This window comes from Zootoca vivipara, chromosome 9, assembly GCF_963506605.1.
Source record: "Zootoca vivipara chromosome 9, rZooViv1.1, whole genome shotgun sequence".
Taxonomy (NCBI): Eukaryota; Metazoa; Chordata; class Lepidosauria; order Squamata; family Lacertidae; genus Zootoca; species Zootoca vivipara.
Genome location: NC_083284.1, coordinates 76,082,062 through 76,103,790, shown reverse-complemented (window position 1 = coordinate 76,103,790; position 21,729 = coordinate 76,082,062). Strand labels below are relative to the sequence as shown.

The window sequence follows — 21,729 nt, the reverse complement described above, 5'->3', positions numbered from 1 at the left end:
GAGACTACCAGGCCGGAGCTGTGGTTTGTTTCCTCGAATGGAGAGTTCGCTTCACTGGCCTCCATTGATTTGATTGCCTTTACAATCTATTGTTCATTGCCTAAAAACGATCCAGGGAAAGCTTACACCACAATTCCTCACAAGGGGAGGCAAAAATATGTTATTTGCAAGAATCTTGGACGAATCACCAGTTTGTTGGACAGAGTACTGTGGACAACACAAGGCAACATTTGTAGTAGCAAGCAATTACCATTTCAAATGCATTTTGCTTCTAGTTAAGTGCTAAAGAGGTTGAGGTGGCAACCCTATATACACTTACCTGAGAGTAACTCCATTCAACTCAATGGGAGTTGATTCTGAGTAAATATGTAAAAGGATTGCACTCTTAGGTATTTTTGACCAAATGTCATTTTACCTGCTGACAAACTCAGAACCAATCCATGCATCCAGGAGACACATTTCTAAATATTTAAACATCCATTATTTATTGTTTTGCTTTTCCTAGTTAGCAGACTCATCCTAAAAATAACCTGGAGCTATACATTATACAAAACATCATTCGTTGCTCATTTATTGCATTCTGGGATTTCTAAATCACTTCATAGAGTAATTTAAGAGGAATACAAAAGATTTATTGCCTTGGGCAAGACGTGTATTAAATGTGATTTTGGGTAGTAAGCAGCTTATTTTTCTTCTGTGCTATAGCCATCTGTGACGGATAAAGATCTAGCAAATGTATTTCAGAGACCTCATTTTTCTTCCTCCCCATCATGACTACAAATAAGAGGCAAAGTATCTGTTGACTACAATTCCAAGCTGCCATATTTTTCAAACCAAGATGTTTGCTTCAACGAGTGGTATATTAGATGTAACAGATGCAATCAGAACTTTAACAGTATTGTTTTATTAAGTAATAAAAAACAAAGACGAGTAGAACCAAGAAATTATAATTCTCTGAAGAAGTGGGCAACACGTTTTACTGGTACAAAAGGACCCGATTCAATAAGCAGCATTACTAGCTTTTTCACTCCACCAATAAGATCTGTATTTGTTTATTGAAAAATGCCCATTTCCCCCACTTCAAAGTGCTTAAGTTATTTATCTTTTTCTTTCTGCTCTTTGTCTTTCTTTTCACGCTCTGCTTTGGCTTCTTCCTCTTCATGCTTCTTTATCAACACTTCCACTTCTTTTTGCTTTAAAACTCTTATTACTGTCTTTCCATTCTCTCTCGTCAGGGTTGCAATCTCAACTGAAACATGAAAAATATAAATGATAAATTTGAATATCCAAGGCTTCTTTTGAATTGAGTCAGCCAAAGGAAGAAGGTACAAGTTGCCGCTACAAAAAAATATTGTCAATTTGTATGACTGACGTATGAAAGGGACTGCCTTGAATTATTAAACTGGCAATTAGTCAACATGCATCCTCGTTTTAAAAACACACCAAACTAGAGCAAATGTCTTAACTGTCACCAGGGGCGTAGCAAGGGGGTGCGATGGGAGCGGGCCCCCCTGGAGGGGGGTGACACTCGAGGTGCCGCTCGCGTGGCAGCCTATACACATGTGCAGCATCCCGCACCCGCGCAGTCCGTATGGGCTGTGGTGCTGCTGGCATGGGGCAGCCTTACGGGGTGCTGCTCGTGCACGGTGGCCATATAGGCTGCCGCGCGACAGCGGCAGCCCGTAAGGCTACGGGGTACTGCTCGCACGACAGCCTATACGGCCGCCGTGCACAAGCAGCACCCTGTAAGGCCGCCGTGCGCCAGCGGCACACCATACGGACTGCACATGTGTGGCACCCCGTACGGAGTGCGCACGCGCGGGTGCCACACATGGGCAGTCCATATGGAGAGCTGCACAGGCGCCGCACCAGGTACCGCCTGGGCTTGGTACGCCACTGACTGTGGCTTCTCTCCAGTGCAAATAGAAAACACTGAAGTACAAGATAAAGACAGGTGGTTTTATGACACTTCAGCAGATACGGAAGTTCCTCATGTTTATTTTTATTAAATTTGTATACCGCCGTTCATCCAACACCACAGGGCTGTTCACAACATAAAATTTTCACTAACAAAATACTGAGCATGTCAGAATCCTTGCAACCCTGAAAACTGCTGAGTGTTTTGAGGAAGGCTCAGGCTCATGGCTGAGGTCCCAGACTCAATCCGCAGCATCTCCAGGTTGGGCTGGGAGAGACTCCTGCCTGCAACCCAATCAATGCAGACAGGGCTGAGCTAGATGGAGCAGCAGTTTGACTCTGTATAAGGAAGCTGTAACTATATAAGCAGGCTTTATTATATTTTGCACATCATCTTGGGACATATGTGGAAGGAAATACAACCACCACCACCACCACAACCTACTAGGCACTGTTATGGACCCAGGTGCCCAGAGTCGGTCACGACTGGACCTAATGGTCAGGGGTCCCTTTACCTTTACTGCTACTCATATTAAGACAGGGAGAAATCATTATGCATCCATGTTGATGGATCTGTTAATGTTGACAGATTAAATTATTTAATATGTCAAACATACAGAGCATTAGCAAAATACTGCCAACTGTAGCATTTATTAAACAGATACACTTCCCAGAGGGAAGGCCAAAACCTATTGTGATGCCATCTTAATGCCTCACAAGAAAAGACACATTACTGCTCACCTTTCTCTGCAGAGAGTTTACTGACATCCATGGTTTTGTTCAGGACTTTGACAGCCAAGGCAAGGGCGGATTTCAAGGTCATCTCTCCCTCTTTGTAGTCTTGCTTTAACATTGACACAGCTGACTGTTAAGGAACATAAAAGATGACACTGCAGTTCTGCTATGCCTTTATGTAAGACTGGGGAAGAGTCAAAGCCGGCTAAGCTGATACTCAGCATGGATTGCAAAAGAGTTACATTCAAGAATACGAAAGAAGTAATTTAGCATGAAAGATGACAAACTTACAGCACTGTTGTTTCCAATGCAGGTGGCTTTCCATCCTCCGTAGTTCCCACTAGGGTCACTCTGATAGAGCTGGAATCCATAATGCTTATCCCAGCCAATGTACAGCAGTGACACTCCAAAAGGACGCTTTCCTGTTAAAACACAAGGTTATGAGTGATTTAAATTAAGAAGCACAATTTGCCAAGCATCCTGCTTCAAAAGAGGAAAAGCCAAGATTAATGCAAAATCCTTTTTCTATGAACTAGGATTTAGTAGCTTGTTCAGAACTTCTGCTGCTTAAGATAAGCTCCAATACTGCCTCACCCTCACAGTTTCTTTCCAAGATGTGTGTAAGAACAAGGATGCCAGAGACCTATTTTTGTCAACCCGCCCTTATGTTTCTTTGAAAGAGTCAACACACAAGCATAAATAACTGCAAAACATATACAGAGTGATTAAGGACTGATCCCCACCCCCCAAAAAAGCTTTTTTTATTTTGAAGTAAATATTTATTGAAGACAAAAACCTGAAATACATTTTGGAAAATCAGACACAACGACCAACTCCACTCACTCAAGCCTTGCAACAAGGTCAATAGGCAGATTTCTTCATTAAAAAGCAGAGGCAAATTAATAATAAAAGATCTGTGTCACCTATACCCCAAAGAGAGAATTCAGGGGACCAAAATAGAATTTGTTCTGCTGGGTAATTAACTACACCAGGCTGACCTGCCAGCTCAAGTGAGCCCACTAGAGCGATTCACCACTTGAAGAAGCCTCCCACCAAACCAGCAGCCAACACACGGATTATTTAAAGCAGCCCCGTGTGTACTCAGAGATGGTGAGTGCACCTTTCCAAGGAGCTCTGCCTCAAAGTCAATTTTTTAGTCTGACTCTGGGCTCAATCTATGCCAGCTGCTTACAGCCCAGCAGCAATAATTAAATTATTGGTGTGGAAAGTGGTGATTTCCTGTACTTGACTAGGAACCTGCCTTTTAGGACAGACCCCTGTAGTCCAAGTTACTTTTATCTGCCACTTTAAAGGTAAAAATGTTACCTCCAAATTGTGTATAAGCTTGCTTGATATCACACAGGGCTGTTACCAACTGCTCACAAGGAATTGGTTCTTGATACTGCAACAGATACCTAGAACAATTGGCACAATATTTACAAACATTTTATTTATTAAATTCCTAAACCACACTACAGCTGAGGATCACAGGGCAGTTTACAATAGAAAAACACAAAAATACATAACATAGTAAGTAACAAACCAAAACAATCCCGCACCCCACCTTAAAAGGCCACATATTGTTTAATTAGCCAAAGGCCAGGGAGAAGAGGAATGTTTTGATATGTAACAAAGGCACCAGCAAACCTCCCTGGGGAGAGCATTCCATAAACGGAGTCACCACAGGAAAGGCCTGTTCTTGTGTTGCCATCCTACGGACCTCTTGAACGTGCTAATGCACCAGGTGCAATGATTAATGGTTTCCCGTCTACTTCTGAAGCTAACTCTTGCAGCATCAGGGTAAAATATTATCAAATAAACAAAATTTTAAACAAAAAAAATCCCTATAGATATTGCACACAAATCAGCTACAAATAAACACTATGTTTACGTTTTAGTTTTAGACCCCCGACAGATTGACATGCTTGAAAACAAAAATTCCAACACCCCCCTCCCCAGATGAATGGAGAGACTGGTCTTCTCAATCTTGTTTTGATCCCTTTCACCTTTCCTTAAAGCATCTGCCATAGGGATTGCTTCACTGCAGCCTGGAGGACCTACATCAACCTGCACAGGGATTGTTAAACAGTACAGATGGTGACTGCTGCACAAAAAACCCAGCTTAGGAAAGGCACAGTGCTAAATCTACAATTTCAAAGCTCCTATAAAACTCATTAGAATAGGAGTGAGGAGCCTCAGGCTTAGGGGCCAAAAGCAGTCCTCTGGGGCTCTCTCTCTCTCTCTCTCTCTAAACTCTTCTTGATTTTGGACGATGAATGGCTTTGCCTGGCTGGATTGCATCCTCGATCTGTTGTACATTCATTTCACTGCCCACCACTGGCACGTGGCCCTCCAAAGGCTGCCCAGAAGATAAAAAAAGTCCCCATTCCTGCTCTAAATCCACAGCAATGCCTTTACAGTATATCATTACTTTTAATGATATAAATTAAAAGGATTAAAGAAAATCCAAGTATTTGTAGGCAGGCAGGAACGTTAAGCTACTTAAAAGAACTTAATTCAAAAGCCAAGTCAGCACTCTGTAGCTGATCTGTTGGGACCCTAAACTGGGTCACAGGGCAGATGAAGAAGTAGGATTGCAAATAAGAGTATAGCCACTCTTATCTTTTGTCTTTTTTATTTAATGGAAGCTGAAACAAAGAAAAATTGGGGATCACAGAAAGAAGGGAAAAGGGAAAAAAGGTAATCAAACCATTTTCATTGTCCAATTTCAAAGTGGATACATATCTTGCTGTCTTAGCAAAACAAAAAACCATGTCACTGAGAGGACAGACTGTTCTGCTCCATCTGAGGTGTGATTAAATACTGTTTGACTATTCTATTTTTAAAGATTTATTTAAAAAGGCATGCAATTGACCCTTGCTTTAAGGGCAGCTCAGTCCCTCCCAAAATCAAGCAGCTTTTCCTGGGATTTTGGTCAAGTCAAAGCGAAAAACTCATCCCACTGGTTTTAAGAAGCAATTTAAACATGGCTAAGTGTCTGGAATACAATTGAATCTCACCTGCAGTACCCATCTGCAAGCAGAAAAGACTTCTGATGGCACAAGGGGACTTTCCCCCTTCCTTTCCTCCCTCTTATCTGCTCTAGAGAGTAGTGGTACAACCTAGAGTAGATTTGCAAGGTGGTACACCCTAGAGTGGGACGCGGATGGTGCTGTGGAGCCTCTTCGCCTTGATCAGAAGGTTGGCGGTTCGAATCCCAGCAATGGGGTGAGCTCCCGTTGCTCAGTCCCAGCTCCTGCCAACCTAGCAGTTCGAAAGCACGCCAAAGTGCAAGTAGATAAATAGATACTACTCTGGCGGGAAGGTAAACGGTGTTTCCACGCGCTGCTCTGGTTTCCCCAGAAGCGGCTTAGTCATGCTGGCCACATGACCCGGAAAAACTGTCTGCAGACAAACACCTGCTCCCTCAGCCTGTAAAGCGAGATGAGCGCCGCAACCCCAGAGTCGTCTGCAACTGTCCTTAACTGTCAGGGGTACCTTTACCTTTTTATACCCTAGAGCAGGTGAAAGGAGAGGAAGGGGGAAGTCCCTGTGCACGACACTGGATATCACCTCATATGCTTTAAAGTAAGGCACCATCAACAGACTGCTTAATCTCTGTAGACTAGGACTAAAGACGAAAGACTAACAGGAAGGAAATCTCACTAAATGCAGTAAAAATTACTTATGATAGGTTTGGTTAGGATCTAACTCCACAACATTGGGGTTTTTTTGTACAGTCTAAATAAACTAGCCTTTCTCAATCTTGGGTTCCTAGAGGCTGTTGGACTACAACTCCCATCACTCCCATCCAGCATAGCCAGTGATCAGGGATGATGGGAGTTGTAGTCCAAAGACACCTAGGAACCCAAGATGCATCAGCTCCTTTGAACATGGAAATACTTCCATTTAATTTTAGATAGCAAGCCTGAAATCTAAAGTCACACAAATATTGTCTTTATTTCAGAATTTACATATTAGTAACATCTTTTGATACAAGAAGAAAACAAGTGCCGTATGTTCCAGCATACAAGACGACTGGGCGTATAAGACGACCCCCAACTTTTCCATTTAAAATATAGAGTTTGGGATATACTTGCCGTACATCCCCTCTTCCTACCCTGGGCGTCCCAGACGCCTGCAGCTTGCTCTTCACCAGCTTGCCCTTCACCAAAATGTCCGCAGCGCCAGAAATCGCTTCTGCGCATGTCCAGACGCGATTTCCGGCTTCTGGACATGCGCATAAGTGATTTCTGGCACTGCGCTGCCCATATCCGAAATGTCCGCAGCGCCAGGAATCGCTTCTGCAGCTGCACAGACGCGATTTCTGGCGCCGTTCAGCGAGTCCCGGCGTACAAGACGACTGGGCGTATAAGACGACCCCTGACTTTTGAGAAGATTTCCCTGGGTTAAAAAGTAGTCTTATATGCCGGAAAATACGGTATGTCTGGTAATTTTGTCATACTGCCGGATTTTAGGTTCCAAGCCTAACATCAGTTGTCATGAATTTGTCTTTTAAAGATTCGAACCATTCTTGTGATTTTACTATTCTCTCCTGCCTACATTGTCATTTAGGAATCAACTTAAAAGTATTTATTTAGTCAGGTTTTTGATAGTTAGCTGTACATTTTAACAGACAGGGTTCATTGTCACTGCACTGTGCTTTAAAGGTTAGTATTGATTTAATGATAACTTGTATGCCTGTATTGTGCTTGAAGGTTGTTGCTGGCAGCCCTGGCAGGCGGAAGGGCAGGGCAGAAGGATGCAAACAAACAAACAAACAAACAAACAAACCTTTGTGCAATCAGCCTCAGTTCATTCGTTAGCACATTGGCATCTGAAGTTATGCCAGCCACACTGCAAGCCATATCCCTGGAATATATAAGATCACTGTGTTTGACTGTGAGCTTCATGTACCTTTTTATAAAGCAGAGGCACTATTTCATAACACCATCGCACACTTAGCTCCAACCGTGCCTATATCTTCACTGCACACAGTCATCACTTGAAACAGTTGATTATATGGGTTTATCAAATTACTTGTATTAACAGTGTGTGTGCTTCTATGCCATCAAAACTAATCCACAAATTATCATAATGAAACACACAGCTGGACTTTTGAAAATAATAATAATAATAATAATTTTTTATTTGTACCCCGCCCATCCGGCTGGGTCTTCCCAGACACTCTGGACGGCTTCCAACAAAGATTAAAATACATTAAAATGTCACACATTTAAAATTTCTCTTGACAAGGCTGCCTTCAGATGTTTTCTAAATGTCAGGTAGTTGTTTATCTCTTTGAGATCTGATGGGAGGGAATTCCACAGGGCGGGTGCCGCTACCGAGAATGCCCTCTGCCTGGTTCCCTGTAACCTCACTTCTCGCAGGGAGTTAACCGCCAGAAGGCCCTCAGAGCTGGACCTCAGTGTCCGGGCAGAATGATGGGGGGGGGGGACACACACCATCCTTCAGGTATACTGGGCCGAGGCCTTTTAAACAATCTTCTCTCCACTGGTCACATCGGATCAACAACTGGTCCACTGGTCAACAATACTGACACCGCTCACAAACATTTGTAAGAAGATAACAAAAAATCGTACACTTGGGAAGTCCAGATATGGATCATCCCAAAGAAAGGGCACCTGCCCACCCAGTGATGCATGAAACAATGGATGGGGAGGCATAGGAATTGAGTGGGTGCTCTTACTGGACAACAACTAACATAGGTGGACGTATAGAGAGATGACAGATTCAGCATCAGATAGGGGGCACAGGAGGGTTCACTTGAGAAGATGCACTGTGAACAATCCAGAAGTACCAGACAGAAACGCTTCACCTGCCAAAATTTCAACACAGAAACAAAGGCAGAAAGCGTAAACAGGAAGGTAAGAAAGGAGAGCACTGTCCTAGAAAATTAACTGGAAACAGCTGCTAGAGGTATTAAAAAAAGTTTTGCTGTATCTGCTTTCTTGACAAAAAGTACTTTGCGTCCTATAGTTCTAACTTGTTTTTACTAAATGCTTTTCTTGCTGAATTTAAGAGGGTTACTAACTACTGTTTCAGCAGAAAGAAATCAAAGTAAGTAATTTAAGGAGTGGATTTAGGAAAAGAAAGGGTAGCCTAAATTGGTATGGAGCCTAAACTGAATACATTAAGTTAATTTGTTGATATGGTAAAATATTCCTTAACAACCCAGGGGAGAGTTATGGCTCCTACTATTGATGGCTAGAAGAGTAATGGCAAGAACTATAGGGAAATCAAATAGAGAATATTTTGTTGCTGAAATATAGGAATGCTATTTAATGTTTCTGAATTACAGTGGTACCTCGACTTACGAACCACTCAACAACCGAATTTTTCGTCTTACGAATGGGGCAAATGGCCACACACTTACAAATTTCTCGACATCCAAACAGAAACTGCGGCGGTTTTAGATAGGGTTTTTTTGACTTACAAATTTTTAGATGGGGTTGCTTCGACTTACGAATTTCTCTGTTTCCAATGCATTCCTATGGGAAATCGCGTTTCCAATGGCGCTTTTCGACTTACGAATTCTTCGACCTATGAAGGTGCCTTTGGAACGGATTAAATTCGTAAGTCGAGGCACCACTGTAAATGCATAGAAATTGATGGCAAAGTTATACATCAACTCACTACAGAAAAGGAATGTTAGCACAATATTATTTCTGCTAGGAGAAAAATGTTGTTATGGCAGTAGCCCTGAGACATCTGTAAATGAAAGTTGAAAAAGGCAGGGAGTCAAAGACGTCAATACCTGTATCTCATAATCTGAACTTGCAGAAAAATAGGGAGCTGCCTTCTATGGAGTCCCATCCCTGGTCCATCTAGCTCAGTATTTTCTACATTAAGTGACAGTAGCCTCCCAATTTCAGACGGGTCTTTTCCTAGTCCTACTTGAAGATGTGAGAGATTGAATTTGGGGCACTGAGCTGAGACTTTCCCGCAAAACATTTATAATCCTACCACCTTTAAACAAATTCCATGAGAATTATATAAAACATAGGGGCATACAACTTACTCATTGAGTTTGTATATTTTCTCTGAAAAAAATACTTCATCCAGAAGTTTGTGGATGTTGCGCCTTTCCGCTGCCAGCAAGACTCCATCATTTGCTAAAATCCCCAGGCAGGTGCCTGCGTGTCCAATGGCTTCCATAGCATATTCAACCTGATACAGGCGACCTAAGGGGATAATACTGGCAGCTGAGTCACTGATTTAAACTCTAGGCCAGTCACACGAGCATCAAATTTCTTTCATTTGTGTCCTAGCCAGGGATTCTTTTGGTCCAGAACAAAATATATAGCATACAACCCAGACTTCCCACAAGTAGAGTTCTACTCTGATGCTCTGCTGAGAAGAGAGTGATTCAGCCATTTCTGCCAATTCCTCCTTTACTCTGCAGTCCCCAGTACCACCTCTCACACCTCTCAGGAGGATATGCTGACCCTGCGGAGCAGCTTTCTGGAAAATGTGGGAGGCGCAGGGGAATGGGCAGAAATCACTGACTCACCCTTTCTCCTGCGGGAGCCTGGGCTGGATTGGGGTCTCCTCTGCAAAAAGAAGGAATCCTTCCATTTGCAGAAAGCTATTTCTGGTTCCAATCCACTTTGACGAAGTCCGCATAGAATAATAAACAAAGGACTGCCACTTTTAGAAATAATGCTAGTGTAAAATAATGGCATATGCTTGTAACTAAGGGTGCCCTTCATGCTGATGGAAGACTCGATTCCGTGCAGAATTTTGCCAGTGGAATGAGGGTGTTTTTGTTGTAGTTCTTTTACCAATTTCCTGTCCCCTATGTGACTATAACATTCGAAACCTGCTCCTGAGAACTGGAAGGTGGCCTGAACAATGGGTAAATATAGCTTCATTCCACTGATGGAAGGCTCCACTGAATGAAAGAGCTTTCTGACAGTACAGGGGACACATTTGGTTAGAACCCATAAAATTGATAGTTAAGATAATTAATATTCAAATGCATTATGCTCACAGTGCTACGCTATGCATGTTTATCAGGAAACAAGTTCCACTGTTTTCAATGAGGAGTTTATCCTCAGGTGAACTTCAGTCGTTGTTTATGGCAACCCAGGAGATCAAATCCTTATGCTTCAGTACACAATCAACCTCCCAAGGCAGATTACAGCAATGTAAAAATGAAATATTACAACCAGTTAACCATTCACAAAGCTCCATAACTGCCACCTTGGAAAGAGCATCATTTCATTTTATCAGAGCAGCTGATGAAGACAGAAATCAAAATGTTGCAATGCAATTACCTTCTGGGGAAAATATTGTCGTTCGCGAATCATATCTTCGAGACTGCAAAGATGATTATTTAATTTAGAAACCATTCAAATGATAAAATGCAACATCCATAGTACTTGGAAAAATAAGAACTTGGAAAAAACATCTGGGTAGGTAGCTGCTAAACTTATCCACTGCTAGTTTTATCTTTCTGAACTGTGTCACAAAAGACAGTCTATTTGAAACTCAATGGGGGTCCTAGGCCAGCTCTTAACTCTACTTTGGGTCCCATGTCCATGCATGTCAGAGGCACAAATTTCTGTGTCTGATCTATACTGTCCTACACCCCAAGATCACAGGCTTACAATTAAAAACACAAAAATATATAGCATAACAATAACCCCAAGTTTTAAACCTGCAGTTTAAAGGATCATAGATTGTTTAATAAGCCAAAGGCCTGGGAGAAGAGCGATGTTTTTGCCTGATACCAAAGATAAGTAACAAAGGAGCCAGGCAAACCTTCCTGGCGAGAGCATTCAAAAAGCAGGGAGCCACTGCAGAGAAGGCCCATTTTTGTGTTGCTACCCTCCAGACCTCTCATGGAGGTCATGAAGAAGGGCCTTAGATTATGATGGCAGGGTGCAGGTACTCCTAGAGGTGCTGGAGTCCTGAGCTGTCAAAACCAGCACTTTGAATTGGGTCCGGAAACTAATTGGCAACTAGTGCTGTCAGGCCAGGATCAGTGCAATATACTCAAACCGTCTTGCCCTGGTGAGCAACCTGACCGCCAAATTCTACACCAGCTGAAGTTTCCGAACAGTCTTCAAAGGCAGCCCTATGTATTGCGGTAATCTAGCCTAGAGGTTAGCAGAGCATAGAGAGCAGTAGTTAAGACTGTCCCTGTCCAGATAGGGGGGTAGCCAGGCCACCAACCAAAACTGATGGAAGACACACTGCACCACCAAGGCCACTTAAGCCTCAAGTGACAGAAGTACCCACAAGCTCATCAAGAGCAGGCAACCACCCATCCATCTGGTGCTGGGAGATACACAGTTGTCAAAAAGGAAGGGGCAGTCACTCTTGGCACATACTGTAGGTCCATTGTTTCGCATGTTCTAAGTGCATGGAAGTCCCATAAATGATCCCACACTTCTGATTTTCATAAAAACCTCATTTTTTATATTCTGAACAGTGAACAAAATTTTATTCTGCATATATCTGTGGATATATATATATAGCCACCCCCCCCATTTCATTAACCTTGTTTTCATGCAGGTTGAGCCTCAATCTACTACTGGCTATCTTCTATGGCCAGAGTGCTTCTAAACACGACTTGTTGAAAATTGCAGGAGTGGAAAGTGTTGTTGCACTCACGTCCTGCTGGCAGGCTGTTTGGCTACTGTCAAAACAGGATACTAGACTACTGGTGTGATTCTGCAGCCTGTTCTTACATTGCGTAATCTGAAAAACTGCTTCCACCCTCATTGCTAACATATACCCATCTTCCACAGAAACAAGACAGAAACTCACCATGGTGCTTCTAGGCTGTAGTATGCTGCAAAAGAAAACAAATGGGTGTTAGATGGATCACACACAGGATTGCCAACGTTTTCTTGAATGTTCTGCAAAGCCCTTAACAACAAGTCTGTCTCATGGAAATTCCTACCATTCCTCCATGCCAAGAAAAGCTTCATCTGCTACATTTCTGAGAGAAAGATTGCCAGGACCAGTAAGAAAACTGGCAGCTTTAATTGCATATACCAGTGACATCCCACACTTATCAAACACTGTGTTTTAGAAACAGCTGAATCATAGAATCAAAGAATTGTAGAGTTGGAAGGGACCACAAGGATCATCTAGCGTAGCCCAACCCCTTGCAATGCTGGAATCTACTTACTTCGCCAAACCTTTAATAGACATTACAAGTATAAGGTAAAGGGACCCCTGAACGTTAAGTCCAGTCGCAGACAACTCTGGGGTTTTGCCTAACCGAAGGGCTTGCCCTACCAACTGAGCTATCCTGACTACAGTAAACCAAGTTAAAAGTCCTTGCACAACCTGGCATTTAGATTTTGTAGCATCAAAGGTATTTGTGACATCTTAAATACTAACAGATTTATAACGGCACAAGCATTTTTATATGAGAAGAGAAAGGAATATTGTCCAACTACATTCAGTAATTATTTTGTAGGGGAAGAAATGCTCAGCCTACCATGACCTGGAAACTCTTCCCTTAATCCCTGATACAGTGGTACCTCTACTTACGAATTTAATGCGTTCCGAACGCACATTTGTAAGTCGATTCCCATAGGAATGCATTGGGAGAAAAAATTCGTAAGTAGAAGCAACCCTATCTAAAAATTCGTAAGTAGAAAAAATCCTATCTAAACCGCATCCAAGATGGCGAACGGAGCTCTGTTCGTAAGTAGAAACATTTGTAAGTAGAGGTACCACTGTATATGGAAGTTCTGCTTTTACAGTGGTACCTTAGTACTCGAACGGCTCAGTTTCCAAACAAATCGGCTCCCGAACGCCGCAAACCCAGAAGTAAGTGTTCCGGTTTGCTAACATTTTTCGGAAGCTGAACGCTTCCGCTTGAGTTCAGGAAGGTCCTGCAGCCAATCGGAAACCTGCCTTGGTTTTCGAATGGTTTTGGGAGTCGAATGGACTCCTGGGATGGACTAAGTTCAAGAACCAAGCTACCATTGTACAGTACTATGCAGCTACAGAATTAGAGTTAATATATTCTTCTTTCTTCTTTGGCGATCACTCGTAGCTGAGTAAGATTGTCCGTGACTGTGGAGGCCAATTCTGGACCCACACGTCCTTCCACAGTGAGGACATAGGTTTCTGGGCAGGAGTTGATCACGGTGAGGGTTTGCCAAGCGTGTGTTCTTCTTAGTACATTTCTCCCTTTCGTCCCGAGTTCGAGCATCTTCAAAGTCCACAACACATTTGGTAAAGGCTTTGGGGCGCTTGCAGGCCAGTGTTTCCCAGTTGTCAGTTTAATACTAATTTTTTTCGATTTGCCTCTCCCTTACAGCAGGTGCTTCTAATCTCAGCTCCTTACATAAAGATACCAGGTAGCCTGACATCTGGCTGGCTGATAGGGGATCAAATACTTATTTCACTTTTGTCTTCTGGGTTTCTGGGGTTTTTCCTGTTGTTATACTGTCTCACAGCTACAATAAACCTACAATTAAAATTAAAATTATGGACTGGTCATTTCTTCGTCAGAAGGCAAACAGGCAAATTTAGCAGGGGATCAAATGCTGTACTTTCCCCCCTCACTGTATATATGGGAGTTGGTTTTGCTCTCCGAATTTTTCTTGAAGCTGTCGAGTGGTGAAAATCATGTCCACTGTCCCAAGAACAGGCATCCCCTAGAGATGATGGCAGTTGTAGTCCCAAAACATATGGAGGGCTGAGTTTGGGGATGCCTGCCCTAGAACATCTAAAACCATTTTGGGATTCATAAAGGGTAGCCTCAGATATTGTTAAGAGATGGTTTGCTAAGTTCCTTGCAAAAATTTTGCTGGCCGCAGCTAATAGACACATGCCTCAATAGTTTCCACAATGCATTCTATCACCTTTCTTAAAGAGATTGATAATTTTGGCATCCCTATAGTCTGCTGGGACCTTCTCTCCCAGATTTCTTTGATGAGTTTGTGAAGTTGTTGTATAAGTTCAATTCAAGAGTTAATATGACAAATAAAAAAAAAGTGTTATTTCATTTTCCTAAGCAACATCCCTTTCTTCCCACACTTCTAAAACATTTTCTTAACATTGCCACAAGACCGCTTCAAGCTTTAGGTGTATGAGATGTTATTCTCGGCAGAGTTAATGTCCAAATGTGTGTACAGAATCATAAACTATCTTACAGAGAAAGACAGGTGGCTGCAAAGGAAAAGGATGATGTTCTAAACTGAGACACCCTAGAAGAGAAACAGGATAGAGACCCCTCTCCCCCTCAAAGACAAACATTAAGGAAAACTGGCAAAATGCTCCTACTAACTTTTTTGGGGGGGCAGGTGTTATTCCCCGACCTCCACAAAACTGCACTGTTTCAAATAATAACAAATGGATATACGTACACACAAAGAAACAGCAGAATCACTGCCTCTTAACCTGACTCCCTCACAGGGCAGTTGAGGGGGGGGGGTGGAGCTGGTATGCCTCCCAAATGTAAGGAGGAATAGGTGGATCGCTGCGGGAAAGGTACATCTGTTGAACTCCAGTCTGCCACAAAGGTACTCCCAGAATCAGAGAAGACCTGGAAGGAGCCCTTGAGGGTCCTCTAGCCCAACCCTTCCCCGCAATGCAGGGACCGCGGCGGGCTCATCATCTCCAGCCTGCCCCAGAGCTGCACCGGTCGGATTGCGGCCCAGCGCGGAGCTCTGAGAAGGCAAAGGAACCTGCCGAGTCATCCCGGGAAGGGGCGGCGGCCTCTCTCGGAGGAACTTGGAGGCGAAGGCCCCTCGCCCCCGCCTGCTGTCGCTCTCCGGACCCCCGCCCCGCGAAGAGGGGCCGCGGGGACCCGCCGCCGCCACCACCCGGACCCGCGAGAGGCCCCTCGGCACCCGCCAACCTTACTCACCGCCGCCGCCGCTTTCCAAAAGCGAAAAAGATGGCCGCCGCGCGCCTGCGCACTGCGCGCCGCTGAGCAAGAGGGGCGGGCATAGAGACGAAGGGCTAGACCGCCCGCCTGTTCTACTCCCCGCTCCCCGACTCAGATACCATTGTCCCCGTGGGTGGAGCCGGCGGAGACATTGCTGGACTACAACTCCCATCATGGCCGAAGCGTCGCCTGCGTGAGCTGCGCTAGAGAGAAACGGAAGTATCAAGGGACGCTAGGGGGCGGGTTGGATGGGAGCAAAGGGGGGGGCATATTATTCATAGGAAGGGAGGGGCTGCTGCCCCATCTATTGCTTTTGTAAATTAATGCAAAATGCGAAACATCGCTTTATATTGTTTTTAATTCTACATGTAAGAGTGTATTTAAGAGTGTGTTTAATGCACTATATTGTATCTTATATGCTCTGTTTTCTTCTCTACTGCTTATTGACCAAAATGATGATGATGATATTAATTTATTATTTATTATTTATACCCCACCCACCAAACTGGGTTTCCCTAGCCACTCTAGATGGCTTCCAGCACATAAAGGTAAAGTGACCCCTGACCATTAGGTCCAGTTGTGACTGACTCTGGGGTTGTGGCGCTCATCTCGCTCAATTGGCCGAGGGAGCCAGCATACAGCTTCTAGGTCATGTGGGCAGCATGACAAAGCCGCTTCTGGCAAACCAGAGCACCACACGGAAACTCTGTTTACCTTCCCGCTTCAGCGGTACCTATTTATCTACTTGCACTTTGACGTGCTTTTGAACTGCTAGGTTGGCAGGAGCTGGGACCGAGCAACTGGAGCTCACCCCATCGCGGGGATTTGAACCGCCAGCCTTCTGATCGGCAAGCCCTAGGCTCTGTGGTTTAACCCACAGTGCCCCCTGCGTCCCATTCCAGCACATATAAAAGCATAATATAAAAACATCAAACATTAAAAACCTCCTGATACAGGGCTGCCTTCTGATGTCTTCTAAAATACAAAATTCTCTTTCATTGGTTGTCCCAGTGTGTCCCATTTGCAGTGTGGCTGATATTTGGACTTTTGGGGGGGAAAGCAGCTGAGTCTGGGGTAAGAGTCACTTCCAACGAAGGGCTACTTCCTTGTCCCAGCACCCAAAGGAAAGTTGTCATGAAAAACAGAAAACCCAAATGTGCACAAAATATGCATATGCTAATTTCTGCATATAGATGCAACCTTTGAGGGCTGCCTGGGAAAAGAGCAGGGTTCAAAGCTCCCCAACCGGGCAGCTTGGGCCAGTCACTGCCTCACAGCCTAACCTACCTCACAGGGTCATTGTGAGGATAAAACAGAGAAGCAGAGAAGTATGTGCACCACTTGGAGCTCTTTGGCAAAAAAAAATGGGAAATGAATGTAATACTGTAGTAATAATAATAATAATAATAATGCCACCATGTTTCAAACAACCCTTCACTGTACTCTAAATCATATTAATAAATTGTTTTATCTTGTTTTAAATTGTTGTACTTGAGCTTTTTAATGGAAAGGCTGGTATAAATATTGTTATAACTTGTTTTTCTTATCTATCCTCAATGTGTCAATAAATAAATAAATAAATAAATAAATAAATAATAATATATTCATTATATGCCACCCATCTGACTCTGGGCAGCTTGCAACAAATTAAAACACAGGAAGACATTAAAAACTTCCCTATACAGGGAAGGGAATTCGGGTAGGAATCACAACTACTCAGCTTCAATATTTATAATAATAATAGTAATAGTAATAGTAATAGTAATAATAATTTATTATTTCTACCCCACCCTTCTGGTTGTGTTTCCCCAACCACTCTGCCCAGCAAACGGAGGCAAAGACCTTGGGCTAGTCAGGAGCTCTCGGGGCTACAAAGTGCCTTCAGATATTTGAAGGAAAGGTCCAGCAATAGAATAATAAGCTTTCCCAAAAATATTTATTTAAAGTGATTTTCATCCTACTCTTCAGATGAAATTAGGCTTCCAAAGCAGCTTACAGTAAAAATTTGGTCCCTGCCTACAGGCTTACAATCAAGGGCACAAAAGGCAAGGGGGTTGTGGGGGGAGGAGGAAAAAAGCAAACAAGCCTGGAGGCCTCTGTGTGCTGGCTCTGACCAATGGAATCAAACTAAAATTCTTTGAAAAACTAGATTTTGGAAGCAGGATGAAATTATACAAAGGATAAATAAGTATTGGCATAATTCATTCAGGTAGCAGTATTGAAACTTTAATCTGGGCAGAGCCCTATTTTAAAACCGTGTGAATCTGAGTGACCACCTAACCCAACATTTAGGAGGGCCCTTTTTTGGCATACGCTTCTGCTGTGTTAAACCAGATCATCTCCACAGCCTTTTGGCCTATCTCAAAGAGCACCTGCAGGCGCTTCCATCCTGTCTTGGACGTGGTCATCAGGTACTCTTTGTTCTCGGGCTGCAGGAGGGTGGTGTGGGCAGCCATCACGAGAGACTGAGCAAACCTCCCAGTCACTAGAAGAAACAGGGCACCTCGCTCCTCCTCTGTCAGCGGGACGACGCTTTCATATCCGGCGAGAACATGGCCTCCCACGCTGAGGGGATCCTTGCTTTCAATCATCATGTACATGATGAGTATCGCCACTTCAAACACGTAGTAGCCATAGCTCATGTCGCTAAAGTCCAAAATACCAGACACCCTGTACTGTGAGCCTTTAGGGGAAGTAACATCGGTATCTACTAGAATATTGTGGTCATTGAGATCTCCATGAATGATACCTGAAAGTGAACGAAGAAAAACTGTGATATCATTCAAGTGGGGCATGTAACAGAATGTTGCAGTGTTGAATGCTTCTGTTCAGGATTCCAGTCACTCCATGTCATTATCCCGTTTCCCAGTTCTCCGTTTCCACTCCCCAACTGCTAGGCCAACGAGGATGCTCAATCCTCACTGGGATGTCTTTTGGGGCTGAGCTCCCCTTCCCCTTAGAGCTCCCCCCCCCTAGATTACTTTTTGCACTTCTGTAACCCTTGGAGTTTTCCCCAAGCCTGCTAATACCTCCCACTTGTGCATGGAATGGAACTATGGAACTCCCTCCCACAGGAGGCAGTGACGACCACCAATTTGGATGGCTTTAAAAGAGGATTGCACAAATTCATCGACAAGAGGGCTGTTGGCAGCTACTAGCCAGGATGGCCCTTTCCTCTGCCTCCATAGTTGCTGGCAAGCGCAGGAGGGGAGGCGACTGCTTTTGTGTTCAGAGTTTGCTTGCAGGCTTCCCACAATGGGCATCTGGTTGGCCACAGTAAGAACAGGATGTTGGACTAGATGGGCCACTGGCCTGATCCTGCAGGGTCTTCTTATGTTGATGTTGTTTGGACTGAAAAAGTATGGGCCTGAACATTTGGAAGGGAGGGAATGGTCTGCTTCAAATAATATATGCCCTGCCTTGCAATGCAATTTGATGCCCGTCTCTGCAGAAATCAGTTATCCAGAGTTCAGTGGAGCATGTACTTTAAGGCTCACTATTTTAATCTAATTTGGGGCCAAATATACAACTGAGCACTGTATACAACTGTATCACAGGGAAGATAGAGCTACCAAATGCATGAAGCCCCTCTCTCCCCACCCCACCTCCCTCAGGCACACAGAAAACACTTAGCAGAATTAAAATCAAATAGTCAGAGGCACACCTAGGGGTGGTGAAACCAGCCTCCGCCAGGGGCGCAAGCCATGCCCCCCCCTCCTGCATAAATTACCTATCAGACTATGGCATGCATGACTTATATGTGTGTTACTGCAGGCAATGCCAGTGTCGCAGGGAGATCAACTGCAGGAGGAGCTTCCCATCCTCGCACCTTCTCGTAAAGTGGGTTTTTTTTCGGGGGGTGGGGTGCTGGTACAGCTCCTTGCCAAGGGCGTAATGGACCCTAGGTATGCCTCTGCAAATAACAACAACTATATCACAGTGCATTCTTTAAAAAGATACTTACAGGGCCGAAAGGAGCGTAGGTTTGGCACTATTTTACGCCTAAACTGATCAATGGCCCATTTCACTGCATCCATGTAATCGCTGCAGCACAACTCATGGATGTATTGCTCCACAAGAGGGACATTAGCCAGATTCCAGATGAAGCCACCTCGGTGGAGACTTCTCGTCAACGGATGCTGGAATTTCTTTTGGGCAGCGGGTGAATGGGGGGGGGGACAGGAACACATTGTTTCAATTAAAACAAAAAGAAAACCACTGAGTGCATATGGGCAGTGTTGCAGTGATCCCTTCTATCTTCTCATACCAGTGGCTGTCCAGAGTTTCGGGTAGAGGTCTTAACCCTTTCCAACCTGGAAATACTGCTGGGCCCTGAACCCAAGACCACCTGCATTTTCACCCCCTCCCCCTTCAATGTGAGCATTTTCAGCTTTCTCCGTTACCCACATATTGGAGCCAAATATCTCACACTGCCAAATGGTTACAGATTGGCACCAGCAGACGGACATAAAAGCGATATAAAGTCAACAAAAAATGTTTAGCCCACCCAAATCCCAGGTTGACACCCCCCCCCGGCACCCAAACTGCTGGCGTCCTGAGCAGCGTTGAACAGCTGGCTCTAGGCCCCACAATCATTCCCCACAATGCCCCTGGCTTACTCCATGGCATTGCTGAAAATTAAAATAGCAGCTAGTCTAAGTGATGAGGCGCTTAGTTACGGGGCTCACCTAAACCTAAGGCATACTCCCAAATCTCACCTCCGTGAGCGTTTTGTCCATCCTGGCTGCCATCCGCCCAAGTTCATACAGAAGAGGAGGACTCGTGCGGATCGTGGCCACTGTTTTGCCTGGGAGGTAGCTCAACAGCCGCACTATATATGCGCTTTTGGCAGAGCCAGTATCTAAGAAGCAAAGAGATTTCATTTTATTCAGCAAGATTCACATACAGAAGAGCTCTAAGTTGTTTACACAAAAGGATATCACAGCAATAAAAAAAACTGACTTTAAAAACAGTAATAATAAAAATATCAAAATATAAATGACATAGTTTCAAAAACAAATGCAATACAATCACATTCCTATTTTCCAGGGACAGTCCCAGGTTTACAGAAGCCACCCAGTTTCTGATTTGATCCTGGAATGTCCTGCTTTTTGTTAGGATGTCCCTGTTTTCATTGGCGAAATGTTGGCACCAAGAAGATAAGTAACTGTACAACCTTTAGAAGGCATCTGAAGGCAGCCCTCTACGGGGAGATTTTATAATGTTTAATGTTTTATAATGTTTTTATACATGTTGGAAGCTTCTTAGAGCGACTGGAGCATCCCAGCCAGATGGGCAGGGTATAAACAATTGTTGTTGTTGTTGAACAGGACACCCCTATTTGCATCAGAGAAATGTTGGAGGGTATGGGATCACAAGCAGGGAGGCTGCAGTTGCCCTCCTGTTCTGCTTGTGAGCTGCTCAAAGGCAGCTTGGTCTCCCGCTGGACTTGATGGGCCTTTGCTCTGATCAACAGGGATCTTATTTCCGTGCAGCCACACAAGCTGCAGGGGGAAGAGAGAGGCCCAGGCTCCTTGCAAGAAGAAGCTGGCACCAGCAGAATAGCAATGTAGAATGCATCTTCAACCCCCTCACCTACGGATTCCAGAAACATTATTCCGCCCTCTTTTGTGGAATGAGGAGTTTGCACGGGAAAGCCCTCGCCATTCAGGAATATCATGACCCGGGTCTGCACCTCGATGAGTTCAGAGTTCTGGCTGTCTTCACAATTGGTTATTTTGAGGACAAAATTCTGGGCGCACTCTGCTTTCCCTTCGAGTGCAGCAGCAGCAGCACACACGTAGAAATTCTGATCATCATAGCTCGGCAATGGTTTGAGCTCTGACACAGTTAATCCGAATATCTTTTGGACCAATTCAGTGGCTTGCTGTTTGCTGAATTCTGGCTTCTTAAGAGGCTGTTGCTTATTTTCAGCCGACATTGTGCACCTGTAAGGAGATAGTAATATAGTAATAACAATAATCAATAATGACAAAGAACAGAACATTTAGATTGAGTTTTGCAGGTAAGCTACTGTGCATGCAATGCCTTAAATCAGAATTCTGGATGTAGTCCTCTAGGAGTTTGTCAGCTGAATGATAAAAGTTGGCAGCAAACAAGAGTTTTATTATTTTCTTCTCAGGGAGATCCTATTTTGATAACAGGTCCCACTGTTGAAAATTCTACTGCAT

The 21,729-nt window shown here is 44.0% G+C and overlaps 2 protein-coding genes across 6 annotated transcripts in view; both read right to left on the bottom strand.

Annotated features, from left to right (window-relative positions):
- Window positions 1-888: 888 nt before the first annotated feature.
- On the bottom strand, window positions 889-15,615 carry PSMA4 (proteasome 20S subunit alpha 4). 2 transcript variants are annotated; one of them, XM_060279089.1, is made up of 9 exons: window positions 15,518-15,615; window positions 12,451-12,475; window positions 10,953-10,995; window positions 9,695-9,857; window positions 7,447-7,524; window positions 3,979-4,067; window positions 2,944-3,074; window positions 2,659-2,782; window positions 889-1,249 (listed from the first exon to the last, which is right to left on the bottom strand). In XM_060279089.1, the coding sequence occupies exons 1-9, from the start codon at window positions 15,598-15,600 to the stop codon at window positions 1,095-1,097; spliced, it is 891 nt and encodes a 296-aa protein (XP_060135072.1). In that variant the 5' UTR covers window positions 15,601-15,615; the 3' UTR covers window positions 889-1,094. The 2 variants fall into 2 exon arrangements, with proteins under 2 accessions (XP_060135072.1, XP_060135073.1); XM_060279090.1 differs by lacking the exon at window positions 15,518-15,615 and adding an exon at window positions 15,015-15,371.
- A 1,757-nt stretch (window positions 15,616-17,372) lies between these two features.
- LOC118084020 (hydroxylysine kinase) overlaps window positions 17,373-21,729 on the bottom strand; it is a 65,621-nt gene continuing 61,264 nt past the window's right edge. For 3 of the 4 annotated variants that reach the window (XM_060279087.1, XM_060279088.1, XM_035114138.2), the window contains 4 exons: window positions 21,134-21,486; window positions 20,257-20,399; window positions 19,503-19,686; window positions 17,373-18,287 (listed from right to left, as the gene is read on the bottom strand). In XM_060279087.1, coding sequence (XP_060135070.1) covers window positions 17,827-18,287; window positions 19,503-19,686; window positions 20,257-20,399; window positions 21,134-21,486 — 1,141 coding nt within the window. In that variant the 3' untranslated portion in view covers window positions 17,373-17,826. The remainder of the gene's footprint in view (window positions 18,288-19,502; window positions 19,687-20,256; window positions 20,400-21,133; window positions 21,487-21,729) is intronic. The other variant, XM_060279086.1, reaches the window with a different exon arrangement.